Raw genomic sequence first — 27,107 nt, forward strand, 5'->3', positions numbered from 1 at the left:
CGGCAGGCCCACAGGGGGCAGTGCAGGCAATGTGTTACTTTGACCATGGGAAGGGGCGTCAGGTTGCATCTCACATGCCCTTGGAGGGAGGACCGGGCTGTGTATTGCACATCCCTGCAGGGCAGGCATTAAGAGGCTGCGTTTTACCAGACCAGGCTTTATGTTACATGCCCACAGGGGGGCAGACGGTCTCAAGCAGAAGCCCTCACCAGCTGGATACGTGACTCGCCTCGTGTTTATCCAAAACACCATTAATTTAACGACCACAATGCATGCAAAACACCAATTTCTAGGTGGCCCAGGCATCAAACGGTTAAACAGCCCTGACAGCTCCGGTTGCTGCTATAAATAGCGTTCATGGCGTCAGCGCTGGAACTAAGCCAATCAATGACTGAGCTCTAGGTCCCGCCTTTCTGTTGTCAATCAATTGCTTCATGACCAATAGAATCGCGCCATAGGCGTGGTTCCTTGATTCCCACGCCCTCCCATTGGCTTTTCGCCGGCATGACGTCAGGCTCCCGTCTCCTGGGTGACAGAGAGAAGGAGGCGGACCCCACCAAGTGATCTGCCGGAAAGGGGGGTTCTGTCGTGCATCCTGATTGGCTTCCGCGCTCGGGACCCGGTCAATGATTTGTCAACGTGCTTTGAATGACGCCAGGTGAGGCGTGGCCTGCAGGTGAGCGGGGGTCCTAGAGGTATCGCAGAGGAGGAGGGAAAGGGGCTCCGCGGCCTGCGGATCCTAGAGGTGACGGGTAAGACGGAGACGGGGTCCTAAAGGTTTCAAGGGGAGGCACAGCAGGCCCGTGTTGTCGTGTCATAGCGGTATGTGAGCTAATCCAGTGGCGTCGGTCAGCGGGAAAGGCCCGACCTAGCGGTAATGGCAGGGGTGGGATATCGCTAGGGCTTGCTTTCCTGAGGGGTATTAGCGGCGCTGAATTGTGTTTTTTACGGGCTTGTGGCGGATGCGGGACCCGTCCGTTTTGTCCCTAGTGGCGGTAGGGATTGGCCTAGCGGGGTGTTTGCGGCCCTAGAGGTGTCAGATAGCGGCAGGGAGGCCCGAGATGGAGGCAGGGATGGCACCGCTCCTGAAAGATGGAGTGTGTGAATAGCGGGCTGCTCAGGCCTAGCTGGCTGCAGCGAGGCTTGTGTACCTGTTGTGGTTGTCCTACAGATGCTCTGGGCGGGGGAGAGAGATCTGGCTGGCAGGGAGGGGGCAGAAGCTGGAGGACATTAACGGGCCTTGCTTCCATACAGTGACTGTGACCAAAGCGATGAACATGGAGGAATAAGCTACAATATTCTGTTGGTTTCCATAGTGATTGCTCCACAATCTAACACTTTGCACCACAATTGCTCTGTGCAGATCATGCCATTGCTGTGCTCCGGTGGTTGCTGCTGTCACAGTCAGGCTCTGTATTTCTCTTAATTGCATTTGTATGCGTGGGTCATACATGTCCTAGCGGTAGTAGAGGTTGCGCATGTGGTTCTAGGGGCATCATGGAAGGATGGGTGATACGGTAATAGATATGTCATCGGTAGCCAACAGGCAGATCTCTAGCTACAACTCTTACTATGCCCAGCCAGCATCCTAACGAAGCTTCTGTGGCAGGGCGGGCATACTGGATTTTCACGGCGGAAGGAGCTGGTTGTGTTCCTCGGAGACGGCGTAGATGTTTGTTTAATGACGTATAGCGCGCTGTGAGGTGTGATGTTTATATTATGCTGTAATACATATAGAATTCAGACTGACGACCTCTCTCGCTCCAGGTTTTAGGATTATCGGTGGGGGGCGTCTGTCCTGATCCCTTGAGGTCCCGCCCGCCCCCCACCATGGGCAACGCAGCCACAGCAAAGAAGGGCGGCGAAATAGAGAGCGGTGAGTACTGCGTTTCCATTAATGTCAGTCAATTGGAAAGGGGCACCCGGGTGACGACCGTAGGTCGGGTGTTGCTGGAATTACCGCTTCTGATGGCCAGAAAAGGGTTAAAATATTTTTGCATGGTTTGGGAAGATGGGGCCGACTTAAAGTTCAGTAAATGAAGGAATTCTCGGAGGGGATCAGTGGCATAGCTAAAAATAAAACCAAATAACTTGGTGTACAATGAATAGCCTTCTGGCAGAGGTGGTAGAAAGTACTACATACAGAAAATGTAAGGATGCTTGATATAGGCACAAGACAACCCCGAGGGCCGAGCTCCTTTTGTATAAATGTAATCTTAAACTAAATATATTAAAGTATATCAGCTTTATTCATTGAATATATCTTTTTTTTTTTTTTTATTTTTTTTTTTTTACTTTTCTGAGGGGGTGGTAAATAAATGGAACTGCCTCCCATCAGAAGCGGTTAATATTGTGAGGGATATTAAACATCCCTCTGATAGCCGTAGATCCTGAATCTAAGACGGAACAAACGACTGGCAGACGAGGCGGCCGAATGGGTCTGACCTCCCGTCGCGTTCTGTGTTTCTGTGAACCTCTTGCAGGTTTTGGGCAGCCCCTGAATGTGTGTTTTTAATGCTCATCTAACGTGCTCGTTTTCTGTATGTGATGTGAAAACGATGATATCTCTAAACCAACAGGTGTGAATTTTGTTAAACGCTGTAAATTTAGTGATTTTGTGCCGAGTTGAAACAATTTGAAATAATGAGTCGATTTAGGTTTTTGGTATCAAATCCTGATAGTGATTCTGCGCATGGCGCCCATCACCTGGAGGGCCAAGGATATTCCGAGAGAGAAAACATTCATGCAAGCGCTTCAAATCTGCCTGGCGTGTGTCAGGTTAATAGAACGAAGGGGGGGGGGGACGGACACATATACGTACCCACAATGCAAAGGATCCCAGCTGCTAGGCCTTACCGGGCTCGTCCCGAACGTATCCACTTCCTGTTTCTAATCCCGTTTTATAGAAGGAGAAAATCTTCTGGCTCGTCTGTTACTTCCCCTTTTCTACCGGCAGCTTATTCTCTCGCCAAGATATATAATATTACTATATATATCGCAGGGTGATCAGGAAAGAAGGGATTGCAATATGCTTCACTTGGAGGATAGAAGAGAGAGAGAGGAGGGTGTGATATAAAGGTGTTAAAGGAGGTTACAAGAGACCATCATCTAAAACTAGAGGGTCAGAGGCTCCTTCCCTTAGTGAGAGGGAGGTAGATAAATGGAACCGCCTCACCAGAAGAAGTGGTAGAGATGAATACAGCGAGGGAGTATAAACACATGGGACAGGGATATGGATCCTCAATCTAAGACCGAAGGTAACGGTGGAACGGCCGTCCGACGCGGGGAGAGCAGAAAGGGAAATAAAGCCTGGGATCGCACAGTATAATGAAGCTCCAACCCAGGGGAACCTCTCTAGTCTAGATGGTCCCGGGTAATTCCCAGTTAATCTTTAGAGAAACTTCAGCGGTTCTGACTGTACGTTAAACCGGGCTGACCCGGACCTCTCTGCCCAATACACTCCCTGCGGCCGGCCCGTTATAACGTTTAATGGGAAATGAGGGGGGGGCCATTTCACAAGGCGTTCACATTCAGCGGAGGGGTTTTCAGTGGAAGACCACACGGTAGCTGCCATGTTGACGGCGATTTAAACCCCGTGCTCGCTGGCAGACTGGAATATCTAAATCTTCAGGGATAAAGTAGATCATAGAAATCTAGTTCTCCGAGTTTGTGTGCATTTATTTCCCGGGATCTTGGTGCGGATGTGTCTATTTCCTGTGTTGCCGATCTTATGAAATAATATGCTAAAAGGGGGATTACATACAAGATTTAGGGCCAAATACATGGTTTTGGATAATCTGTTACTAGGTGGGACCCCGAGGTAGCCTACATAATTCTCCTGAGGTCCTGCTGGGTCCCGGGTTAGGTTTGCGAGCGTGTAAATAAGGTGTAGGTTTCGTACCCGGTTACGTGTAGCAATAACATTAATGGTTCTGGACCTTTGAGTACATGGCATATAAAATTGGATGGTCACATACCCACAGCCCTCACCCTCTGTTAAGCACGTTTGTTGAAAGGTCATCTATACGTCTGTGCTGGCCGGGGCTCACCATGGATCAGGTGGAGAATTAGATCCGTACATTGTGGGGGGGGGGTAAAAAGGTGGTCTTGAGTATAGTTTTACGCATCAGAATCTATGAGCTCTAGCTTTGTGTCAGCGCATGCCCCTTGACCGCGGCCACGCTTGATGTTGACGTCTGTAGCCAACAGGATCCTGGTATCTTTTAAATCAATGCAATTGATGGTACGATGGATCGCATGCGCAGCTGGAAATGTGGCCATGACTGCTTTGGTCTTTGTTACTTTCATGAAGTTTTGATAACCGTTACATTTGTTGCACATGAAGGAGCCCCGTTATGAGGGCCTGGCCTTGCCTTACTATGGTGGGTCCTCCAAGGTGGAGATGTGGGCCATTGTCCAGAAGCTGCAGGTTGTTTCAGTCCTTGGGAGTCCCTAGCAGACCCAGTTTAATGGGTTTCCCACCCTAAATCGGTCCATACACACGGCCTGTTGGTTCTTGGAGTGAAGTTTCCATTCCGTGGTAATTCTAGGAATGTTTCCTCCATGTCTGGTGTTTACATTTAGCCGCCAAAGCACATTAACTCATGGCCCTTAGCAATGCGCAAGTGTGCGGCTAAACCCTGCAGCCCCTCTCAAGTGGAAACAACTTCAACTGAAGGCTTATTTCGGAGCTCTCCGAATCCAGCCAGACAAGCCAGATTTTCCGGGTAGTGCTTGTTGCTTGGCTATACACAGAAGTCTCTCGGTTAATTACACGTTGGTTAGAGAAATCCAAAATCTCTTGTGGGATTATGACCCTGAGGATTGTTTTGGACACATGTTTAACTGTTTGATTATCAAGCAGGGAACAAATTATTAGTCAGAGGGAAAATTTAAGGCTTAGGGTGACCTTATCAGGTGTGTGTGTGTATATATATATATATTACACATCATACATGCACATGTGTATATTTTGGGAGGGAAACATAAATTTCATACGTTGATGACCGATGCGTGTAAAGTGTATCCCACATACTACATGCATGGAGAGCACAGTACATGTTCCGGTCAGTAACATGTGCAGTGCGTATGTAGATAATGGCTGATGCGGTCAGCCTATAATTGCCGAAACTTTAGCCCTGTGCTTGCCGCATGTAGTTGTTCAGCGTATGAAGAATGCTAGAGCACTTGGTGGCCATCATGCCTGAAAGAGCCACCAGAAACATACCTAGGGACCATGGAGCTCTAATGTGTTCTCAAGGAGCAGTTGGCCCATCCTGCCAGTTTTTGAGAAATGACGATATCTGGTATAGCATGGAATGGGTTAATGAGCGACAGGGGAAGCGTTAACCTGCAAGAGGCTGTTGGCAGGGGACAGGTTAATGAGGCATTGCTACAGGTCACTCCTAATGAGCTTTTACCCAGGGTTAATCCCCATTAGAGGTTATTAATAGCTGGCCCGGCCCCTCAGAACAGGGTCAGCTGTGGGCAGTTGCGTCTCTTCCTGCCCCCCTTGCCCATCTGCGCACACACCTCCTGTCCATTGCTATGCAGCGCATCACACCCACTAGCAGTGGGTGCCCCATCTCTGTGTTCCATGCTCTCCACCGTGGGCATCTTCCGGCGCTGGAAACTGGCAACTTCTCAACTTAGCCCTTCCCCTCCCACTGTGGACCGCGAGGCGTTTGAGCGCTACGGTATAGCATATTTTTTGTTAGGGTGTTTCAAGGGTTCTGGGTGATTTTCAGGGCTTGAGGGTACCAACTGTAGTGTAAGCGTCGGAGAGAGGCATCTGGTAAAGAAGTCGATGTGACTCTGGATGTTTGAAGGTTGTTGGGTGATGGGAATGGAGGGGTTTAGGGCTTTGTACTAAGGAAAGGGGGAAAGACCCTCAGGAGGAATATGTAGAGTCACTGAACCGATAAGTCTGTAAGAACAGACTGACCCCCAGAATTTGGGGACCTGTGTATATTTTCTGTGTCTTGTTATATTTTTTTTTGTCTGAATGTCTGGCGCTACTTTTGAGAGTGTTTGTTCAATAATGTTCTTCTTATGTTCAGCTGGTGGTTGATGGAAAAAGGTATTAACCGTGTAATGCTCTGCGGGGGGTAAGGAAGGGTAATACTTACTTAATGTGGAGAAAAGTGGCGAGTGGTGGACGGCCTGGCTTAGTGGGGGATGGGCTGTGGGGAACGTCAGTTTGTTTGTATGTAGACATAACCTGACCTTATTGCTCCTGGGTGCGGTTAATTTACGGTTGATGCTTGATATAAATCAGAACTTTCCATTCTGACAGCGCTCGCATGTATACACACATACACACATATACGTTTTATACCTAAAGGTGAACATAAAATAGCCAAGGACAGGAAATTTCAACCCGTGCTTCGATGTGAGAGGTAATAATTTACTATAATATACACACATGCCTTTCTGCCTGTCTCAAGCCCGCTGTTGATGTCTGCCTGGCTCTTCAGCTGCAACAATGTCTGTTGTATGACAGCACAATTCACCCTGGTGTATTTCTCTGCACCCCTGTTGTCCCTACCAAGTGGGACATTCCACTGGGTCTCTTTACTTGCCTGGAGTGTCGGCTGTGCGACGCCGGGTCTTTCCTGGCCATCTTGCCGTGTTTCTGTGCACCCTTGTGACCTAAGCCATTTTGATACAACCTACGTGGTCTCTTCAGTTACTGCAGGGTCTGTTTATTACTTATTCTTTTCTGGCCATGTTGCTCGGTTGTTGTGCACCTCTATCCTATTACCAAGTGGAACAGGCCACGGGGAAGCGCTAATTTATGGGAGGGTCATTGACCTCTGTCTCATACCGAAGTATTGTGATGGTGCTAAGACATTTATTGGGGGAGATAGACCAAAACAGAATTTCTACAAGATGTCCATTAGAACCAACTTTTCCTCCATAGTCATACCATTGAAAAACCAAAAACTTCCACCACTGTGGGCTGGGTTTTAAGTGTCACTTGGCTTATACTGTAAATCTTATTTAATGATGGTTTCTCGTGGATGGGAAGCAGCAGATTAAATCGCATTTAAAGTGGACTTGGCAAGAAAAAGCACGGGGAATTTCACAAGTGCTTTGGGCTGCCAAACTTGTAGCAGCTGCGTAGGGGACATTATATCCTTACCTGACGTTCTCCGTGGGTGGGATACGTGGCGAACACAAAACGTAGGGGTCTTCAGGGTGCCACTGGGAACTTTCAAGAACGCAGCTGTTCATTGGCTGATTTGTTGTGGTACCTGCTGTTCATTGGTTATCTTGGATATAAAATAATTTACTGATTTAAATAGCTCCATCATATTCCGTGGTGCTGTACAATGGGTGACGGGACGTAACAAGCACTACATCATCTATTAGGATCTCCAGAAGCAAGGTGACGGTGGCGCTCTGCTCCAAATACTTCTTGCTAGGATTAGGAGTGAGCTTGTTCCTCTTACTTTAGGCTGTTCTCTTGCTAACGTGTAAGGGAGTCCCAATAAATCTTGTAAATTCTACTACATAAAGGTACAGGAGAGACAAAATCCAGCATCCAGAACTGCATTAAACCACTTGGAGAACTTTAGCAGAGTTTGTAGACACACAGTGGGGGGGTGTCCTTTCTGGCACTTCATCCGAGGCTTCTAATATATCAAAAATATATGTATATCTTTTTCTGGGGTATAAGCGTGTGTATGTATGTGTATATATTAGCATGTGTGTGCATAAAATATATACTTTCTAGCAAACAAATAAGGCACGAGTAGCACTCATTAAACCCCTGAAATGCAGGAAACCTAGCCGATGCTCGGTACAGATTGGCAGGTCGTTTCGAGATTATCCCAATCTGAGGGTGGCATAGGGTTCCTCAGGAAACCAATATATTTCATTACTCAGCATAAAGTAATTTAAGCACACAAGGAAATTTTAAGTTGGTGCTCAATGAGTAATTTGATAAGCGTTACTCAGGAAGGAGTGCGCAGAAGAGCTGCAATGTATGAAACACGGGCTGTACATCTCGCCATGACCGGTACACCCAGCTAGGATAAAAAGGACATCAAATAGTCATTAGAATTAAAATTATATGTATTAAAGAGGTCATGTTGTTACAGAAGGTAGTGGATGGGCTGGTTGGGAAGATCAGAGCACACTTGGAATGGTAGTATACCAGACGCACAATGCCTTCTGTTGTACAGCACTACAGAATATGATGGCACTATATAAAACAAATATTTTTAAGATATTTTGTTTCCCCTTAAATCACAATTTCTAGAATTTTTAAATGGAATATGGAAGGGAAGTAAAACACATAATCAAGTATGCGGTAAATGTCACACGCATTACATGTCGTTATAAATCATTGCTTGTCATCATATCAATAATATAGATAAGAGGCATAACGGTCTCTAGCTGAGAAATCAGCAGTTTGCTGGCGTAAATCCATGAGCGCATAGCGTGTGAATAGTAATCACGTGTTAGAACACAAGCCACCTCCAAGTGAGGGTAGGGGGCAAGGAATACAGAACTGGAAAAGGGGAGGAAATAGGGTTGGGAATGTCAAAGCTCCACCATGCACACACAAACAGGGATGGAGCCTGCAAAGGAGTGCTGGAGTGTTACTGATTAGACCTTAAGGCCTTCATCAGAAATAATACATTATAACCAGGAAGGCCACTTGGCCACACTTTTTTTTTTTTTTTATATATTTATCCAACAGAAGTGTGATCCGTTCTGACGTTGGTTCTCTCTATTTGTTTTTTTCATGTTGGAGGAGAAAAATCTATCTAGCTTTATTTATAGAGCATAGAAGAAAGCATCTATTTGTTTTTATTACAAACAGATCTGGGCTTCTTTTGGGTGAAATTGTATATTATTTTGAGGTAATTGCTTCAAAATGAATGCTTTGCAAAGAAAAAGAGGCAGAAGGTGCAAGTAGTCCCAATACTTGAGATTAATGATGGCGGTGCTTGAGTTGGCAACGTCTCCGACGCCTCTCTCTGGGTGGTGTTGTGTATTGCATGGTTGTTATGGAATGTTATTGGTTGAGGGTTTTAGGATTTCTTGACTTGATGTGCAGTTTAATCATTAACACTTACAATCAGTGAGCGCTCTATATTATCTTGAAGTCTGGTTTGTTTGTGGCCACCAGACAGGGAGTTAAAGTTGACCTGTCACCCATTTTACGGCGGGCTTGCAGAGAATGCGGCTTTGGATTTAAATAAAATGATTAGGTTGGTATCGGGGAGCCAACAAAACAAAAATATATATCTTTTTAAAGCTCCAAAGTACTCTCGCCACATTCTGCTCTGTTCACTTTTTTTGGCACCATCGAAGACCTCGGCAGGGAAAGACATCCGATGGAATAAATGTCACAAAGTATTCCTTAAACCTGGTGCCAAGGGAAATGCATCCTGCTTTAGAAATCACGCCAACCTCGTAGCAGAGACATAGTCCAAAAAAAAAAAGTCTAAGATACCAGGAAGAAGAAACAAAGGGTTTATTGCTGTTAATCGATCAGCAACTGATCAGCAGTCTCTCCAAGCATGAAAAAAAAAATGCAAAATTAAAATCTGGTTCTTGCCTTTAGGGATCGGTGCATGGAGCGGGCTGCTTTCTTTCAGGGGACCTCGCGAGAAAAAAAGTAAAAGTTCCAGCAGGAAATAATGTCTGATAACCACAGATACACAGGAATCAATAACTGTGATGTCACAGAACCCCCCCCCCCCCAAAATAAAAAAATGTAAAATAAAAAACAATGTATTTTATAGAATAGAACACTCATCACAATGCACAGAATTTAGGTACTGATGGGGAGTCTATCCCTTCTAATCACCACCTTGGTAAACTTAACCTGCTCTCATGTAGGACTCCATTTTTTAAATGTGGATGTAGACCATTGTCACAACGTGTCCTCCCCAGTTGTCACAGTTGCTCTCTGTACTATGTACGGTAACTTTTTAAGGGTGGGATGCTAGATCCCTATTATTTGGGAATCACAGAATGTATTTCTGGGGGTTTATTGGAAAGTTGAATGTTTCAGAGGCTGAACAGGCCCCGCACAAAGCTGGGAAGGTCGTGTATCTTGGCTAACGTGCATTGTGCAGGTCCAGTGCAACCCAACTGAGGTTGAGCCTCGATGATGCATAGTGATGTTAGCTTGTAGGGTTGATCAGTCCCAGTGCAAACTTCTGTTTAACACATCTGCCATTTTCAGTTAGGAATGGGATCCTAAGCCATATACCCTGCCCCACTTAGGAACCCAAAAAGAAGCAATCCAGTGGGGAGAAGGAACGTACGTCTTCCAGTAGACCAATAAGTTAGAACTGTTGCTCGAGCATTATGGAGCTGGGCCGAGTTTAGAAAAGGCAATTAAAGGCAACCAAACCTCCCAACGACGAGGATTTGCGTCTGTTTGCGTTACAAACCTTGATTAAGAGAGATTACTGGAGTAAAAGCTGCAGTTGGGGAAAAAAACGGAACAGCCTTGTAACTTTCTAATGCATACCGGGGCCCTGAACAGGTATGCAATGGGATGGATTCCCTGCACCATTATCCTGTTCTTACATCCAACCATGATAATTCAGTGATATATAAAAGTTTAATTCTGAAGTCTTGGTGTAATCTTCTGTATTCCCTTTATCACCTGTGTGCTGACGTCGCACCTCTTTGCCGGTGAATTAGGACATCGGCGCATACCTCTGCGGCACTGAAGGGTTAATCCTCAGAGGGTTTTGTGGCTGGAGGTTGACTGGGTTTCCATCCAGACCTTAACTGGTATAATGCTGGATTTTATTTTTTTTTTATGTTTTATAATTATAAAGCAAGAGGCCCCAGCCCCCTCCACACCACTTCAAGGTATATTTGCAAATGGAGGTTCGGCTATTTGTCTTCTTCTTGATCAGACCAAAGGTTGGAGTCTATGGACATCTTTAGTAACTGCCCTTGTGTATTGAGTACTACACAGAGATAAGACCCTAGACATGGTATATCTGTAGACCCCGTAACTTTTAGTTGCGAGTTGCGGTAAACACGTACCTTTTTCAGGGGTACATATAGCTGCTCTACGTGGCCATGTTCGCCCTTTCCTTTGCTCTCTCTGCCGCGGGTTTTTGTGACAACCTGTTGCCTAACGGTGTACAGCAGAGCGTGGAACGGAGAGTGAATGTATCCGTGACTCGGACTACATAAACATCCAGTTTTACACGCTATCGCGTGTTTTATGTGAGGGACGTGCGATGCAGCTGTAAGTGCCAGGCAGCGAAGTAAGATAAGAGTGCAGCCACCTGGCAGGCAAACAGTCGGCTCAGTCTCGAGGGCCTTGCGAGAGCCCTGCCCCGAGCACTCTCCGATTGGCACTCGCTCAGCCTCTGCCTCTCTGCCCTTGCTTTGTCCCTCTCTTTATCAGTCCTCTCCGCCCTCCTCTCGATCTCTGCTCAGTTACCCCAACTACCCATCTTCCTTACACCCGTCTCTTACCTAGCACATAGGTCTTCATATGCCCTTTGTCTCTCTCTATCTTCACCGTCACTGTCTTCTCTTCTCGTTCTGTTTTCTCTTTATTTTTTCCCTGATCTCTCTCATATCCCCGTACTCCTCCCTTTTGTTTTTATCAAGTCCCCCCCCCCCCCCCTGTCAACAAGAGACCTGCAGCCAGCTGATAAGAGGGCAAGCTTACCATGCTTCTCTCCTCGGCAGTCTCTCCATGTTACACCCACCACTCCATCTGTCTCTCCCTGTCCTGTCTTGTCTGGAGTTGCTAATTTGCCTGCAGTCTCTCTCGTTCCGCCCGTCTCTTGCACGCTCACTCGCTCCTGCACGCTCTCTGTCCTCCAGCCTCTTTATCGAGAGTTTACCTTTCCTCGTTCCTCTAACATGACTCTTCTTTCTGTGCTTCCCAATTCCTGTCTCTGATCTGGCATCCCTCCTCCCCTCATTACCCTGTCTACCCCCCATCTCTCCCTTTGACCTACTGTCGCCCTCCCTTGTCTCTTCTGAATGTGGGGCAGCAGGAATTAGTCCCACCTGTATTGCGGCCCGCGTGGCCCCAGGATGTCGGCTCTGCAGAAGTTGGAGAGCTTTGCCTCGCGGGTGTTCAGCCGGGGACCCCGCAGCCCAGCTCCGGGAAGAGAGGCCGTGCTCCCCATCAGCCCTCAGGCGCCCAGCCTACCCAGCAACGTGTTGAGCTGGGACCGGGAGAGTGAGTGTGCGCAAAGCTGTGTTGGGTAGGGAGCGCAATGTTCTGCATGTCGTTTGGGGGGAGGGGGTGAATTTCTCTTACTGGGGTGGGAGTATGGAAGCTTGACATGTAATTCAGGGTTGTTCTGCTGGGATCTTAGTAAATTGCTCTGCGCTGGGGCTGTGGGGGAAAATGTTGTGTATGGGAGCACCGCGCTCTGTTCATGTTTGGGAGTTAAGGTGTAGCGTCGCTGGGTGCGGTTGTCCGTTTCCCAGAAATGCACCCATAGTTTTGTTGAAATGTCCTGTTCAAGTTTCTGGATGCTCCGCGTCGTTCCCCAGCCAGAACAGTTAGGCACTATGCTAAGTTTCTTTGGCTCGAATGCCGTTATGCAATGCTCTGCATGCCTGACTTATCACACACTCTCAAGGCACAGCTGAGAGGCTCTCTAAATAACCGCGCGACGCTCTGCAGAGAGTCGCTGCAAGGTGGGGGTATAATCTGCCGGTGCGGCTTCCGTCTGTTCCCTCGGTTGTATTATCACTACCCTGTGTGACATCTGTCGCTGTTGCCATGCGGGGTGCGTGCTTTCTCAGGGCAGATCTATAAGCTGAGCTGATGGCTGAAGTGCCCCCGGGCAGAGGTGGGGCACGGCTGGCATTACCGGTTTAACTATGTGCCCACATACCCCGGTGGCTGTTGTGTAAACACATTTCTGAGCCGTATCTCGGGTTGGCAGCCCTGCTGTCTCCCGCTAGTCATCCGTAACTGAAAACACAGCTGTCGGCCATTGGTCTGTACACAGTCCCCGTGTACCGGGGCCTCTAACTGCTGAATAGTCCCTTACTAATCCTTGTTTCTTTATTGCCAGCTGGCTCTTGTCCCTGCTCTGCCTGGAAAGGGTTAATATAACTCTTAAAATAAAAGGGTCCAGCGTAAGGGGGGATCTTTGTAACCCAGATTTAATTTGATTCTTATATTTGTTAGATTTAATGTTGTTGTTGTTTTCATATGGCACCATCCTATTCCATAGCGCTGTACAATGGGTAGACGGTATATCAGTATATAACATAACAATTTAACTTACAAAAACAGGGCGCTGCCTCTGGTGGCAGATGTTCATTTCTAATTTCATTTGTATGTTTGAAGGGGGGCCCAAGGACCCCCCCCCCCCCGGCATAAATCTGATATACCGGTTCTGCCATATCGTGCCTCGTGTCTTATAATAATAGAATAAAAAGTCCTTTAAACCCACAACGCGCAAGCGACCGGCAGCATTAATTAATGAGCTTAGTGCCAAAAACGGCAGAGGTGACAGAAAAATGTACCGTGCTGCATGCTGGGATATATAATATTATGATTTCTTTTTAGAAATATCTTAAAATCACCAGTATGTGGTTTTTTTTTTGTTTTTTTCTCTTTCTCAGCACAGCATAAATGTTAATGTTTATTTTAGCTTTATTTTAGCGGACAGGTCCTGTTTTAATGAAATGTAGGGCTGATCTCTGATTACGTAGCATGAAAGGTTTGGCCCAGTATCTCCTATATAACATGATAGACCTTGTCTTGCAAAATGCATATATATATATATATATATATATATATATATATATATATATATATATATATATATATATATATATATATATATATATATATATATATATATATATATATATATATATATATATATATATATATATACAAAAAGGAAGCACTCACCTGAACTAGCATTAATTATAAGGGGGTGCTGCTGAAGACCAAAATCATACACAATCTCTAAATCAGTGCACACACATCAAATAGATTATAAACTCTCATGACTGTAGTTAAAACTACTTAAAAACACCTTTCTAAGATGACAAAAATACTCCAATTTTGTCATCTTAGAAAGGTGTTTTTAAGTAGTTTTAACTACAGTCATGAGAGTTTATAATCTATTTGATGTGTGTGCGCTGATTTAGAGATTGTGTGTGTGTGTGTGTATATATATGTATGTGTATATAATATATATGTATGTATGTATGAAATGTGTTGGATCAATGTAGCAATACACCCTCAGCTCTGTATTAGCTTGTTGGATAATCTCATAACTTCTCCATCCGTTACCCATAAGGCGATGCAGGCTACTTGTCCTTGGAGTAGATGCTCTATGTAGTCTTGTGGGTCCAAGGCCACCCTTCCTACGGGGGGGCTATTTCACACCTCACCGTCTCTTCTAACACGGAGCTGACGGGCACGCTTTTTGTCGATGGGAAGCCTCTGTTCTCTTTAAATAAATCCTCTGGTGTTCAGCTGAATTTCCTGGCAAGAAACCACATTGTCTGTTATCTGTAATGTCCCTGCTCACCATGATCTGGTGCCAGTCTTGGGTTGCGTATGCCCAGTGGATGATCAGCGCTGCAGCTTCCAGGCACAGTATTATAGAGATTGTAAGCTCACAAGATCAGGGCCCTCTTCTCCTTCTATCAACAAGTTGATATTTTTCACCGCTAAGGGCAAAGTCCCCATTACACTCATCTGGTACCTCTAGGACCATACACACTAGCTCTATGGATATAATGCTAGCAAGCTGTAGCACTGGTGGTGAACTGGGCTGGCACAGCGAACCCACAACTGCTGGAGATGAATGGCTGTGGATTGTGGGTCTGGCAGGCACCATTCATTGTGTTTTGATACCAGTGTCCGGCTCCCCTGCATGTTTCCCCAAACGGTTATACACCGCAGTGTATTTTTCTTTGATTGTTTCCTCTTCTCTGTTCTCTTATCCTCTCTCCATCTTTTTGTAGTGAAAGAATTCCTGGCAAAAGCGAAGGAAGATTTTCTGAAGAAATGGGAGAATCCGGCACAGGTAAGAATAAGCTACCCTAATTCTCTGTTCAGTGCGTCAGTACGGGACCCAAATGGAGATGTGCGGATAAGGCCTGGTTGACACCGGCCTGCCGGAAGTACCTAGATGACCTGTTAGGCGGCATTACGTTAGATTGCAGACAGTAGGCTGAATCTTGGATTCTGAACCAAATAAAAAAAAAAAAAAAAAAAAAAAAAAAAATTAGTGTGGCCAGATGTTTTATTCCGAATCATTTGAAACCCCCAAATTGGCTGGAATGTTGCTTGTATTGCGCCTCCTGTTGATGTATTCACATGTATCACCTTGTATTCTGTGTTTTTGTTTTTCCCCTGAACTCTTTCTTTTTTTTTAAATCTTTTTCTCTTTCCAGAACACTGCTCATCTGGACCAGTTTGAGCGTATTAAGACTCTGGGTACAGGCTCCTTTGGTCGAGTGATGCTCGTTAGGCACAAGGAAAATGGTCATCATTATGCCATGAAGATCTTGGATAAGCAGAAGGTCAGGGGCGTGAAGATAAATACCTGTTCTTATAGCAATAATACTTTGAGTATTAAAAGTAGTAAAATCTGTTATGTTTAGACCATGGGGCCTTGTAATCGAATAATTCTGAGATCGGCCATCAAAATGCTTCAAGTCCAATAGAAAGGTTAAGAGCTAGCTGGGACAACATGTTGGCAATGCTGTTTGCCAAAAAGGGAAAACTCCGATAATTTCATTGGTGGACTGAGTTGCTGTAAAAAATATGCTAAAGTCTGACCAAATGACTTTTTTTCCCGCTAGGTGGTAAAGTTGAAGCAGATTGAGCATACGCTGAATGAAAAACGCATCCTGCAGGCTGTAAACTTTCCATTCCTTGTGCGGTTGGAGTATTCATTCAAGGTAAGTTATTCCATGGGGTGGGATTGTAGAGATAAGGAAGCTGTGCCGTTCTACCTACACCTGCGGCGAATGTCGACCAGCTTGGATCATGAGGGTTGTACTTGAGTGACAGCTGGAAAAGCCTATATAAAGCCATGTTTCCTATATGTAGTATGTACAGAGCAGTGGTTCCCAACACACTCCTCTTGGCACAGGGCAAGATTTAGTAATTACCACATTGTATTCCAATGAGGAACCGAAAACCTGGACCATTGATGTGCTTTGAGGACTGGATTGGTACGCAATTCTCAGATTAGTAATAGTCCAATTAGCCTCCTGAGCGGGACTGGCGAATGTAACAAAAGCACCAAATTACAATCTTACCCGTTGCTGTTGTTTCCCCTTTTCTTTTGTATCTTTTGACCCTGGATCTTCTCTCCACGATGTTACTTGACACACTTTCGTCACATCTGTTTACTCCTGTTGCTTTTTATACTCTTGGTTTAATTTTTATTTCTTTTTTTTTTTTTTAATAACCAGGATAACACTAATCTGTACATGGTCATGGAGTATGTGGCTGGAGGCGAGATGTTCTCTCATCTGCGCCGGATCGGGCGCTTCAGGTAATGCTTGAAAGAAGATACTATGGGCATTTATACTGCGTGTGAATGAATGTAACATTCATCTTCTGTGTGAGGAAGATGAGGGTGTCTTGTGTCCATGCAGCCAGCTCTGTGACTCGCCACAATAGCTGCTGCCCCCTACATGCGCTACTAGGGGCAGCTTGTGGGGTCTCCTCACACATCAGTCTAGCAGCTGCTGGGCTTCCTAGACACTGACTAAAAGAAGGGCTATCTGTGTCCTTCCTTCAATGTGTAACAAGACAACAGTCACAACACACCACTTCCCATCAATACAGTTTAGCAGCTGACGGTGCTCCGTGGTTTGTGTTCAGTGTTGGTATCTGTCCTTCTCCCGTTGTGTCATTATGACCGCCTGTAGCCGTTATCTGTGTTTCTGACCGTGAATTCTAGATGTTTTGTTTTTACTTTTCTGATTATGCTTTGTAAGGCGTTGTATGACAATATCATGCAACAAGTTAATGCCGTGAAGATAAAGCAGCAAATGTCCTCATCTCGTCCCACCGGTCAAACTGACAGACATCCTCTTCACATCTCACATAACTGCCATGACCGGGGTATCTTAGCTGTAGCTGTCAGCACCGTGTGTACTATTACCGTCTCTGACCCTGCAGCTGATCTCCCTCACTCTATACCCACTTAAAGCTTCTCTCCATGCACTGTCTGGACTCGCGTTGTCTTTTTCGGTCACCGTTATTCACAAAGCACTGACAGGGGTTACGTTGTGTTTTTGTTAGTCTCTTTCCGCACATCACACGAGAATCGTCTTCTGTCTTGCAGTGAACCTCACGCACGCTTTTACGCGTCTCAGATTGTATTAACATTCGAATATCTGCACTCCTTGGATCTTATATACAGAGACCTGAAGCCAGAGAATCTGCTCATAGACCAGCAGGGCTACATACAGGTAATGTGGACTAGGGCATAAACTCCAGGTGTGAATCCACGTCAGTACTGTCGACGGCTCCATCGTAAGTTATTTGTCGCCGTGAAGTCATTGTGACAGTTCTGTGTTTCTGAAAGCACTCTATATGATACGATATGCAGGGTTTATTTTGGTGGGTTATATACATCTTTAGTAGACCTGTAAATCTGTGCAGTGTGCGCCAAGCATATGCACGGTTAGGGTAAACAACGTTTTAATATTGACTATATTTGCGCCGCGATATAATAATCTATTTGTTCCCAAGCAAAGTCACATCTCATTGTCTCTGCCCAGGTTACGGATTTTGGCTTCGCCAAGAGAGTGAAAGGGCGAACCTGGACTCTTTGTGGGACCCCAGAGTACCTGGCACCTGAAATTATCCTCAGCAAGGTACGGTTAAAAACCTGAGCAAAAAGTTGTCAGGTTTCATACGGCTATGTCGTGTGTTTGCATTACCGACTCGTGGATTATTGTGTAAAACATTCTGGAGAAGAAGTTGTGAATACTCCGATGAATGACGAGGCTTGGTGTCCCTGGGTGGCAGTGTCCACCACATAGATGTTTATCTCTCTAGTCCAGTCTAGGTGATTTACAGCGGTCACAATGGCTTCTCAATGCCATCTGCCCCGGCCTTTACGCAAGTGCCAGCTGTGAAAGATTGCTTAGCAACTGTACATTTTCCTGTTATCACAAAAGTAATAAACATGCCTGTCTGATCTATTGGGTGACGGCACAGTATCTACTTAAGTCTACGATTCTGGATCCTTTTAATATATACCGCTTGACGCAAAGAAAGAGATAATGGGGCATAGCTGTGTTTGACGTCATCCCTTTGCGTAAGAGGAGGATGTTTGTTTAAGTGTCGTTGTCCTAGTCTGACATCTGCTGATCACACAGGGTTTACTACTGGGAAACGTGTCCTTTTTTTAAGATTGTTTGCCTTTGTTAAATTCTTCTGGTGGGATATGAAGCCTACACGGTACCTTATTATTGTTTCATGGCGCAGAGATGTCCATGGGGGGAAGCTCTCCTCTTCGCTCCGTAGTCATGGAAGGCCTTAGAGAAAGGGTAGCCAACAGGTAGCTGCTGCTGTTCTACAAGTCGTTTAATTCTCAGCACGACCTTCGTTTAGGATCATGGGAACCGCAGCAGAGCTTGTAGGCTCCTCCAGCTTCACGCTGATTTCGGGAGCTACACTTCTGCTTGGTTTTGTGGAGTTGGTGGTTTAGATCCTGGCTGCTCCTCATGGCAGAGCCGCGTATGACTTCTGCTTCTGATACCGCTGCGGTCCGTGATATTAAACTGCTTTGAGTGGGACAGCTTTTTATTGGCACATCTCTAACGGATGGTTAATGAATGAACTGTGGGAGTTTTCTGCTTCAGAGGCCTTTATTATCCTAGTTGATTTGTTGCTAAGAGATACTGCTTATCCTTGACACTTCCGGTATCATTTTGTGAGATAACTATGCGTGTTGACTGCTTCCTGTTGTCTGCATGTTTATTTTCTTCTACTTTATGTTGGTTTTTGAGTTTTAAAAAAATAATAGTTTTCTTGGAGAGCCACAGATTAAAAAAAAAAACAAAAAAACTTGCGTCTTTACTCAGGTCAAATACCTTTCATAATAACATAAATGAAGAATTTCACATAATTCACACTTCATACGCAAATCATACTGTGGATGGTTTTTTTTTTTTTTAATTCCAAAACTTTTCGAAGATGTTGGGAGCTGTACTCAGAGCTCCCTGATGTCATTGTTTTCATGACCTAAAATCTTTCTTGTTTATCATCAGAAGTTCTTTGTTCTTGCCGAACTTGTCTCTGATTTTCTCATCTCTCTTCTCTTCTCTGATCTAGGGGTACAATAAAGCCGTGGATTGGTGGGCCCTCGGGGTCCTGATATATGAAATGGCTGCTGGATACCCACCATTTTTTGCTGATCAGCCCATTCAGATCTATGAAAAGATCGTGTCTGGAAAGGTGAGGCCTGTCTTACAGTCTGCTTTGTCGTGTTTCTCTTTTCACGTTTACATTTCTTTTCTCCTCAATCCACATTTGTTTTATTCCCGTTCTGTAGTTTTCCTGGTAGATTTAATTTCCCACACTCTGATTTGCTATAAAAAGAAAAAAATGTAACTGCATTTTTTGCTGCATTTCTTGTTATGACTTCTTTCCCCAATACTATCTTAGAGAAAAGTATGCGTTACATCAGTCCTATAACAGTGTTGGAACAGGTTAGAGCATAGCTCAACATACCCAGGGCAACGTGGCGACTAGAAACCACTTTTGCAGGGCTGGTATAATGGGCCCACCACCCTACACTTTCCTGTGGGTGTGCGTTGTTGCCGACACTTAACACAGGGCAATGTGCTAACCGTTTTTGTGCACTAATAGTTTGTACCGCAGGGAGGAGCAATCATTTAAATAAAATAATCTGACTGTTCCATTAATTACAATCCTGACCCATATTCAACACTTCCAATGGATATTTGGACCTTGTAAAAGAGAAATACTGAAAAGCCCTTGGCTGCTCTTATTCCGAGCGTCAACACCCACAAAGGAAGCTGATGTGACATTAGGAGGCGCCTGTCTTTTTTTCACCGGTCCCTGTAAAAATGTTGGGAATTTACAATTTATGTAAAGGCTTCCTTTGAGACTGGACGCTGCTTTAATTCAGCTCATAAGCATGATCCAGTTTGGTTGACCCTATAGCCTCCGTGACTTTACCTGTAAAATATGGAAACTGTATCTGTTGTATACGTAGGGGCATTTTTCTACATCTATTGGTTTACATAATGCACGTGTATCATACGATGTGTGCCTCTGTCTGCTTTTGACCTCATGGTCTTTGCCTGTCTTATTCTTTCTCTTTACACTCTCATAGTGTAACTTTTTTTTTTTTAACGTCTAACAATTTTACGTTATCTCCAGGTGCGATTCCCTTCTCACTTCAGCTCTGATTTGAAGGATCTCCTTAGAAACCTTCTGCAGGTCGACCTCACCAAACGATTTGGGAACCTGAAGAACGGTGTTTCTGACATTAAGGGCCACAAATGGTTCAGCACCACAGACTGGATTGCAGTCTACCAAAAGAAGGTGTGTGAGGAAGGAAGGGAGTGAGTGGAGTGCTGGGTTCATGTACTATGTCCAGTGCAGGTTAGAGAGGATTGAGGAAGGGAGTGAATAGCTCAAGTATAAAAGGGTATGGCTGCCAGACCCTAGTTGGGTAGACATTGGAGTAGGTTTTGCCAAATTGGTACAGTGTAGTGGCCAGACAGAGCCAGGGGGGGGATGTATGTTTATAGATTTTTACGTAAAACACTCAAATAGGGTATATATATAGTGTGTGTGTGTATATATATATGTATATATGTATATATATATATATATGTATATATGTATGTATGTATATGTGTGTAGAATAGTATCTTTAGGCTCAGAAATTGGCCCATAGCTTAGAAACAGCTCTAACCTGATAGGTGGTTTTACTGAACCTTTTGTGGCCATTTACATGGGTTTATTCTCAGAAGTAAGTCTTTTCAACAGAGTTGCTGCTTCAACTCTCCAACTTCACCATGCATCATGAAGGGCAAATGCTGGCAACTGCCTTGTGAAACCAGGACCTAATGGCCACATGTAACTCATGGTTAAATCGACAAGATGTCTGGAATGTCACATCACTGAACTTTGCCTTATGCAGGGCTAGCTGAGTTGTTGTTGCAGGATAACCTTGCTGGTGATCCTTCTCTATGCATAGTGAAGCATACAAGCCCCCCTTTAGTAGAACAGAGACTGAGAAGTACTCATTGTGAGAACTCTAAAATGTAATAAACATTGCTTGCAAACATTCCAGGCATTTTATTGCAGAGTGAATTCAGTTTCCTCTGTATGTTTATTGCATGCATGAGCATTTGTAGCTGAGAAGAGTAGAATGGTGTCTGGTTTAGCAAGGGGCAGATGAAGTGTTCTTATCTCCATACTCCTTGTAGTAGACATTTATTCACTGAAGCCGGACTTTGCAGGAGAGTTGTGATGTCAACTGGCCTATTTTATTGAGCTTTATAAAGTGCCAGACCTGTCGGGTTTCTCCCACAAGGACAGAACAGGTCCTGCGTGACATGTTTTTATTTATTTTTAATAAACATAATACAAGACCAACAATTCCCTTCATGCGTTAGATACTTTCTGGGATTGGCTCTTCATAATGCGTGGTGAGTTATAACTCCTGGATTAGTGAAAAGGCTTCTCTGTGCTCCCCTGACTCACACATTTCTTTCTTGAATTCCTGCTTTTTTATGTTCAGGTGGAAGCTCCGTTCATCCCCAAGTGTAAGGGCCCCGGTGACACCAGTAATTTCGATGATTACGAGGAGGAAGAGATTAGAGTCTCCATAACAGACAAGTGCGCCAAAGAATTCTCAGAGTTCTGAGCACATCTGGAGGACCCATCGCAGCGAAGACTCCTCTCAATCACGAGAGACCGATGAAGAGAGCGCCGCTGACAGGCACACAAACTTGTCCCTCCCTTTCACACTCCCCCACCTCTTTCTCTCTTGTATTAGTGGTGCAGATTTGACTTGGCCGCCATCTTATTTTATCCTGGATCTGGTGGTGCTGGTTTGGATTGGTCCTGGAGATCCTCCCCCAGTCTCTCTCATCCCCTGCCAATCCCCTTACCCTTTTCTTTATCTCCTTGTCAGATCAGAGGGGCCAAGAGTTATTTAAATGAGTGACTGGTTCTTCTGGGGCTGAGTTAGAACCTTAGGGGCACGGTTACATCCCTCGGGGATGGAGCCTTTATATTTTTTTTTTGTTTGTTTTTTTTTAACCATTTTCTTGTCAGGTTTTTAATCATTGATTTACATAGTATATAAATATTGAACTGTTTTAATCTGAATTCTCACCCTCCTCCATCATTTGCCCCTCTTACCGTCCTTGGGGGACTTTTAAACTTAAAGTGCCAGTTTTTAACCCCCAGCTCACGCCACCATTTTTTTTTTCACGCACCTAACTACATGCCTTTCTATTGATCCCTTCCTCCATCATTGATACCATACCGCCTTCTGGAAGGTCCTCTCCTGCCAGAACAAATATCTGCTTTACTCACTATAAAAAGGCGTTTGTGTATTCCTTGAAAGCTCTTTGGCTTACGTTGTCAGTTTTGGGACATTTCTGGAGAATAACCAATTTCTGTGAGTGTCCTGTGCCTGTGGATGCCCAATTATACTCACAGCCTCTGTGAATATCTTTTATTGTCTAGGTCACCCACTGTGTTTAGGATTGTCTGTAGGCTGCTGTTACAATCCAGAGGGGGGGGGGGTACTCAACCCAAGTACATTTTCTACAGGCACCATAGATGTTGGTCTGTGTACAGTAACTCTGCTCCCTCAGTGTCCTGTTGTTGTGAAAGTATTATAAAGCACATTCAAATTTAAATGTCCTTTGGGCACTTTAAGCAACAAGGAACTCAATTTTGGTACCCTAATAACATGTTGTGAAATCTGTAGTAGTAGTAGTGAAAATTGTAATGATGCACTCTATACAACAGAGGAACTTCAAAGTCGGGGTAACCAAACTGCTGAGTGCCTTATTGCTCCATGTCATAAAAACGAATGAAAACAATAGGGCGTTGACTGTCCAACATTTTAAGGCTTTCTGGGGGAGTTGAGTACTATCCACCATAGCCCTGCCATGTCAGAGGGCAGTTACAAATCACTAAGAACGTGGAACTGGGCAAGCAAAAACAAAACCCAGATCAAAGCCCTCCATCCTTTACCCATAGACCATCCATCCAAATGAATTAATAGTAATATAAACCACTAATAATACGCTAATTGAGGATGTCCCTGTTTCATCAAGTGGAATGCTGTACCGTAAAATGAGAAGTCTCCAAATGTTGCAAGCCCTGTTCTAATCCACTAGGTGTTAGTGGCACTTCATGTCATAGGGTGGAGGCTTGATAGGTTGGGCATACTGTATCATGGACTAACCTAGAAGAATGGTTTGCTTCTTTCTCTTAGAATCACCCCCCCCCCTCCATTCATAGCGAGGACGTCTTATGGAAGAGTTAGACCCGCTATGTTCAAGATTACTATTGTTTTAATGAATCCGAGGCCCTTATTAACCACTAGCATTTTCTGTTACAAAGTTTATGTAGAGGGACATTTCCAACCTCTCCCATTCCTGAGTGGGTGAGAAATGTTGCATGTATGGCTTGTATCGCATAGTATGGTGTAGAGCTGTTGGACCACAGACAGAAGCCTCAATAAAGTCTCTTACTGAATTATGCCCACCAGTGCTTTGTAAGATCTTTTTAATTAGGCAGTAAAAATCAAGAGTGGGATCAAAATGAAGATGGTGGGCTTTTTAGGCCACTTAATTTGTATTTATCAGAATGCTCCCTGTAAGGCACAACCCTTGTTAAAGTGCCCAAAGATCGTGACATTGCATGTTCCCCCAGGTCTGCTCAGATGAAATTTCCCAATGCTGTTGGCTGGTTTTTCAAGCAATGCCCATGTTTTTTTCCCATAATGATCTATAATGTAACGTCATTTACATTTTACGTAGGACTTTTTATTTGCCAACTCTGGCATGTTACCTTGAAAAGTTCATTTTGGCTGGCCTTTCTTAATGTGGCAACTCAACCTTCTTGAGTGGTCAGTTGGTGGGCAGTTTGCTGTACTGGTCATGCCTTTTGTACTTGGTGTTCGCACCAGGTGAGATAAGTAAAATAGGTCACAAAGCTCCAACCTCTTGCGTTAAGACCTTCCATGGAAAAGGGAATGGAGCTTTTTATGGTCAAAGATGGTGGAAGAAGTGGGATCATTGTGGGGCAGATCTGTGAATTTCAGTTATGTTTTCACTTTAAAATAAATTCTATATATAATATTATATATATATATATATATATATTATATATATACACACACACTCACTTCTGACATGTTATACTGTAAACATTTGAGACAATTACCAATAAAGTTTTGTTTAAAAAAAAAAAAAAAAAGATGAAGGGTCCTTTTTTATTTTCTTTTGTGTGCTTGATGTTAACTAGATTAGTGATATGTGTATTTAACAATAAAAGTAGCACTTTGTTTTCAGTTTGTTTTGGATTTAATATATATGTATACATATCTTGGGTATGTTATTGTGGTCCCTATGCAAAGGCATCACTGGGGATATAATTCTTTTGGCATCGATTCTTCAGTCTTTTACCTAGACCTTTATCAGTGAAATGGTCTATGTAAATGTTAACAAAACCAGTGGGACGACAATATCAGGAATATGGCTTTAAGATGAACTTCAGATTTGAAATATCATAATCCTGGTCAAAGGAGGAAGAGAGGGTCCACATCCGTGTCATCAATAAGAATGTTAAATACATTTCCAAACGGGGTCTTCCTGGTCACCGCCTATGGTCTGCCTATCAAGGTTTTTACATAATTTTTGAGACGGCAAGAGCTGGGTCGGAGGCATTGTATCTACGGGGGGTATGTTAGACCCCAGAACTCGCCAGGCGAAAAGTCCCATGAAACAACTCTTGAATGTTCTTTATTTGTTTTTTAATGCCCCTGTATTATGACTTATGAAGCAGAAATATTTGATACAAAAAACTATGGCATATGTGTATCTTTACATGTGCTGTGTTTACAAGTTTTCTCACATTCATACCTTTCTGTTACAATCTACTGATACAGAGCCCACCTTGACTAGGGACTAGGAACAGATCCTGTACGTTAGGTCCATTTTGTTTTTTAATGTGTGAGCCTGAGCCTGTTCACCCTACACGCCTTAATGCGGTGGTCGCTTTTTACTTTAACCTGCCTGCCTCACCTACTTTTACGAGTAGGTGACCACCATTGATCTTTCTACCTAAAGGGACATGTAATGTACACCACCGTGATGTTTACTGGTTTTATGGGGCACAGTCTAGTGGAAGGATCTTCTAGCATAACTCATTTTAGAGGGGTTATAAATTGGACTCTGAATTGAAGATCTATTAAGATCTATTGCTGGTTCTTTTGCAGGCAGTGGTACCAAATCAATCAATTCAATCGGCACTACGGACTTGATAGGAACCTATGTTCACACTGGATTTGTGGCATATTCTTTTCAGAATACGGATTGCATACAATATTATATTATATTTTATATATAAATAAATATTAAAGATCAGGCTTCTGTAAACCACTTACACACCGTTACATTAACCTAAGCATAGATACTATGTACCCTGTTGTAGATCTTGCATTGGGGATCTAATATGGGCCATGTTGTTTTAATGTATATTTAATGATGGTAGAACTCGGCAGGAGATGGACACAATGCATTCTCTTCAGGAAGCGGTCTGCCTGGGGTCAGCTCTTGGCAGTTGGGCTCTGATGGAGCAGCAGGTGCATGCCGGTCTTCCTCGTTGGAGATTCCAGAGTCTTGGCTGCGGTCCCATATTTGTTAGAGTGTCTTCTGTTAAACTTGACATTTATTCCATTATCCTTAATGTTATTCCTAGAATCGTTTGACCTTCCTTCCGCTTATATTCTTTAAAAGCAGTCTGCCGTGTTCTACAATGCGGACTATAAAACAGGCTTGATGATGTGCTGGGTCTACCACGATAAATAAGTCAATTGATGTCTATGGAACTCATTTCCTTGTTAAGTAGCACTGGCATCGTCGCTCTCCCCCACCAACTTCCATCCTGAGAACACAGAAGTTTATTCAGCGAACAAAGTATGTTGAAATATTTTATTGGTGTGATAACCAATTCTGGACCCCTGTTTCTTTGCTTGGTGTATTTCAAAGGAGACTTCAGCCTTTGTATGCCTATGATAGCTGTGTGGCCCTTTTACATTTTTGTAGTGTCCCCCATATTCAAATGCATATGCCTTCTGCATGATATACATTTTCCCCATTCCCAAGTTATATGCTGTTCAGTCCATGTGTACCGCCAGTCAGCTCCAGCACTTGTTTGGCGAGTGTTCCAGGGGGTCTAATGATGCTCCCTTGTGCGGAAAGTGGTCCAATTGATTACAAAAGCGAAGGGGAATAGTTTTATGCAGGGCAGTTAAGATGCGGAATACACAGACAAGTGAAATTTTTTTGTGAATTCACTAAGTACTTGAAATTGGGTTTTGTTTTCTTTTCCTATTTTTCTAAACCTTTTAGCATCTATGTAGCCATGACATCTGAAAATAATATGGGTAACATCCAATTCATTCCAAGTTAAGTTTGGAGTTATTGTTTTGGGATTTTAGGTACTGTGCATCCTTATTATTTTTTAATCAATTACAGTAATAGTTCGCAATTTGTCGCCAACTTCCCTAAGGCTGTGTGGTTTCATTGGAAGTGTGCCCAAAGATGTCAACCCTACTGGAAAGTGAATAGAGTTTTACCATTACGATTTTAGTTTAGTTGCTAGTATTTGGAAATATCTGGAATTAGTCTGAGTTTCACCTAAGCCTGGTGTATCCCCTTGTGTGTTAAAGGCCAGCCCTGAATAAATAGGGCTTTAGTGAGATCTTGCAGAAGAATTGCTATTTCAACACCCTGCCCTCCAATATGAATTATGGAATAATCCCAGTGATCTTCTGAAACAATGGCTCAGCATACTTACTGAGATGACTTCCAAGAAGTCTACCTATATTGACAACTATACATCATACAGGCTA

General features: G+C 44.1%; 1 protein-coding gene across 1 annotated transcript; it reads left to right on the forward strand.

Moving 5' to 3' along the window:
- Positions 1 to 1,830: 1,830 nt before the first annotated feature.
- On the forward strand, positions 1,831 to 21,872 carry LOC149279234 (cAMP-dependent protein kinase catalytic subunit alpha-like). Its single transcript, XM_089501438.1, has 11 exons — positions 1,831 to 1,935; positions 9,512 to 9,566; positions 14,959 to 15,020; positions 15,391 to 15,519; positions 15,802 to 15,900; positions 16,420 to 16,502; positions 17,301 to 17,427; positions 17,740 to 17,835; positions 19,301 to 19,423; positions 20,375 to 20,539; positions 21,747 to 21,872. The coding sequence occupies exons 1-11, from the start codon at positions 1,831 to 1,833 to the stop codon at positions 21,870 to 21,872; spliced, it is 1,170 nt and encodes a 389-aa protein (XP_089357564.1).
- The last annotated feature ends 5,235 nt before the right edge of the window (positions 21,873 to 27,107 follow it).

Source organism: Sceloporus occidentalis, unplaced genomic scaffold (genome assembly GCF_023333645.1).
Source record: "Sceloporus occidentalis isolate IW3139 unplaced genomic scaffold, rSceOcc1.0.p SCAF_174, whole genome shotgun sequence".
In the NCBI taxonomy this organism is placed as follows: Eukaryota; Metazoa; Chordata; class Lepidosauria; order Squamata; family Phrynosomatidae; genus Sceloporus; species Sceloporus occidentalis.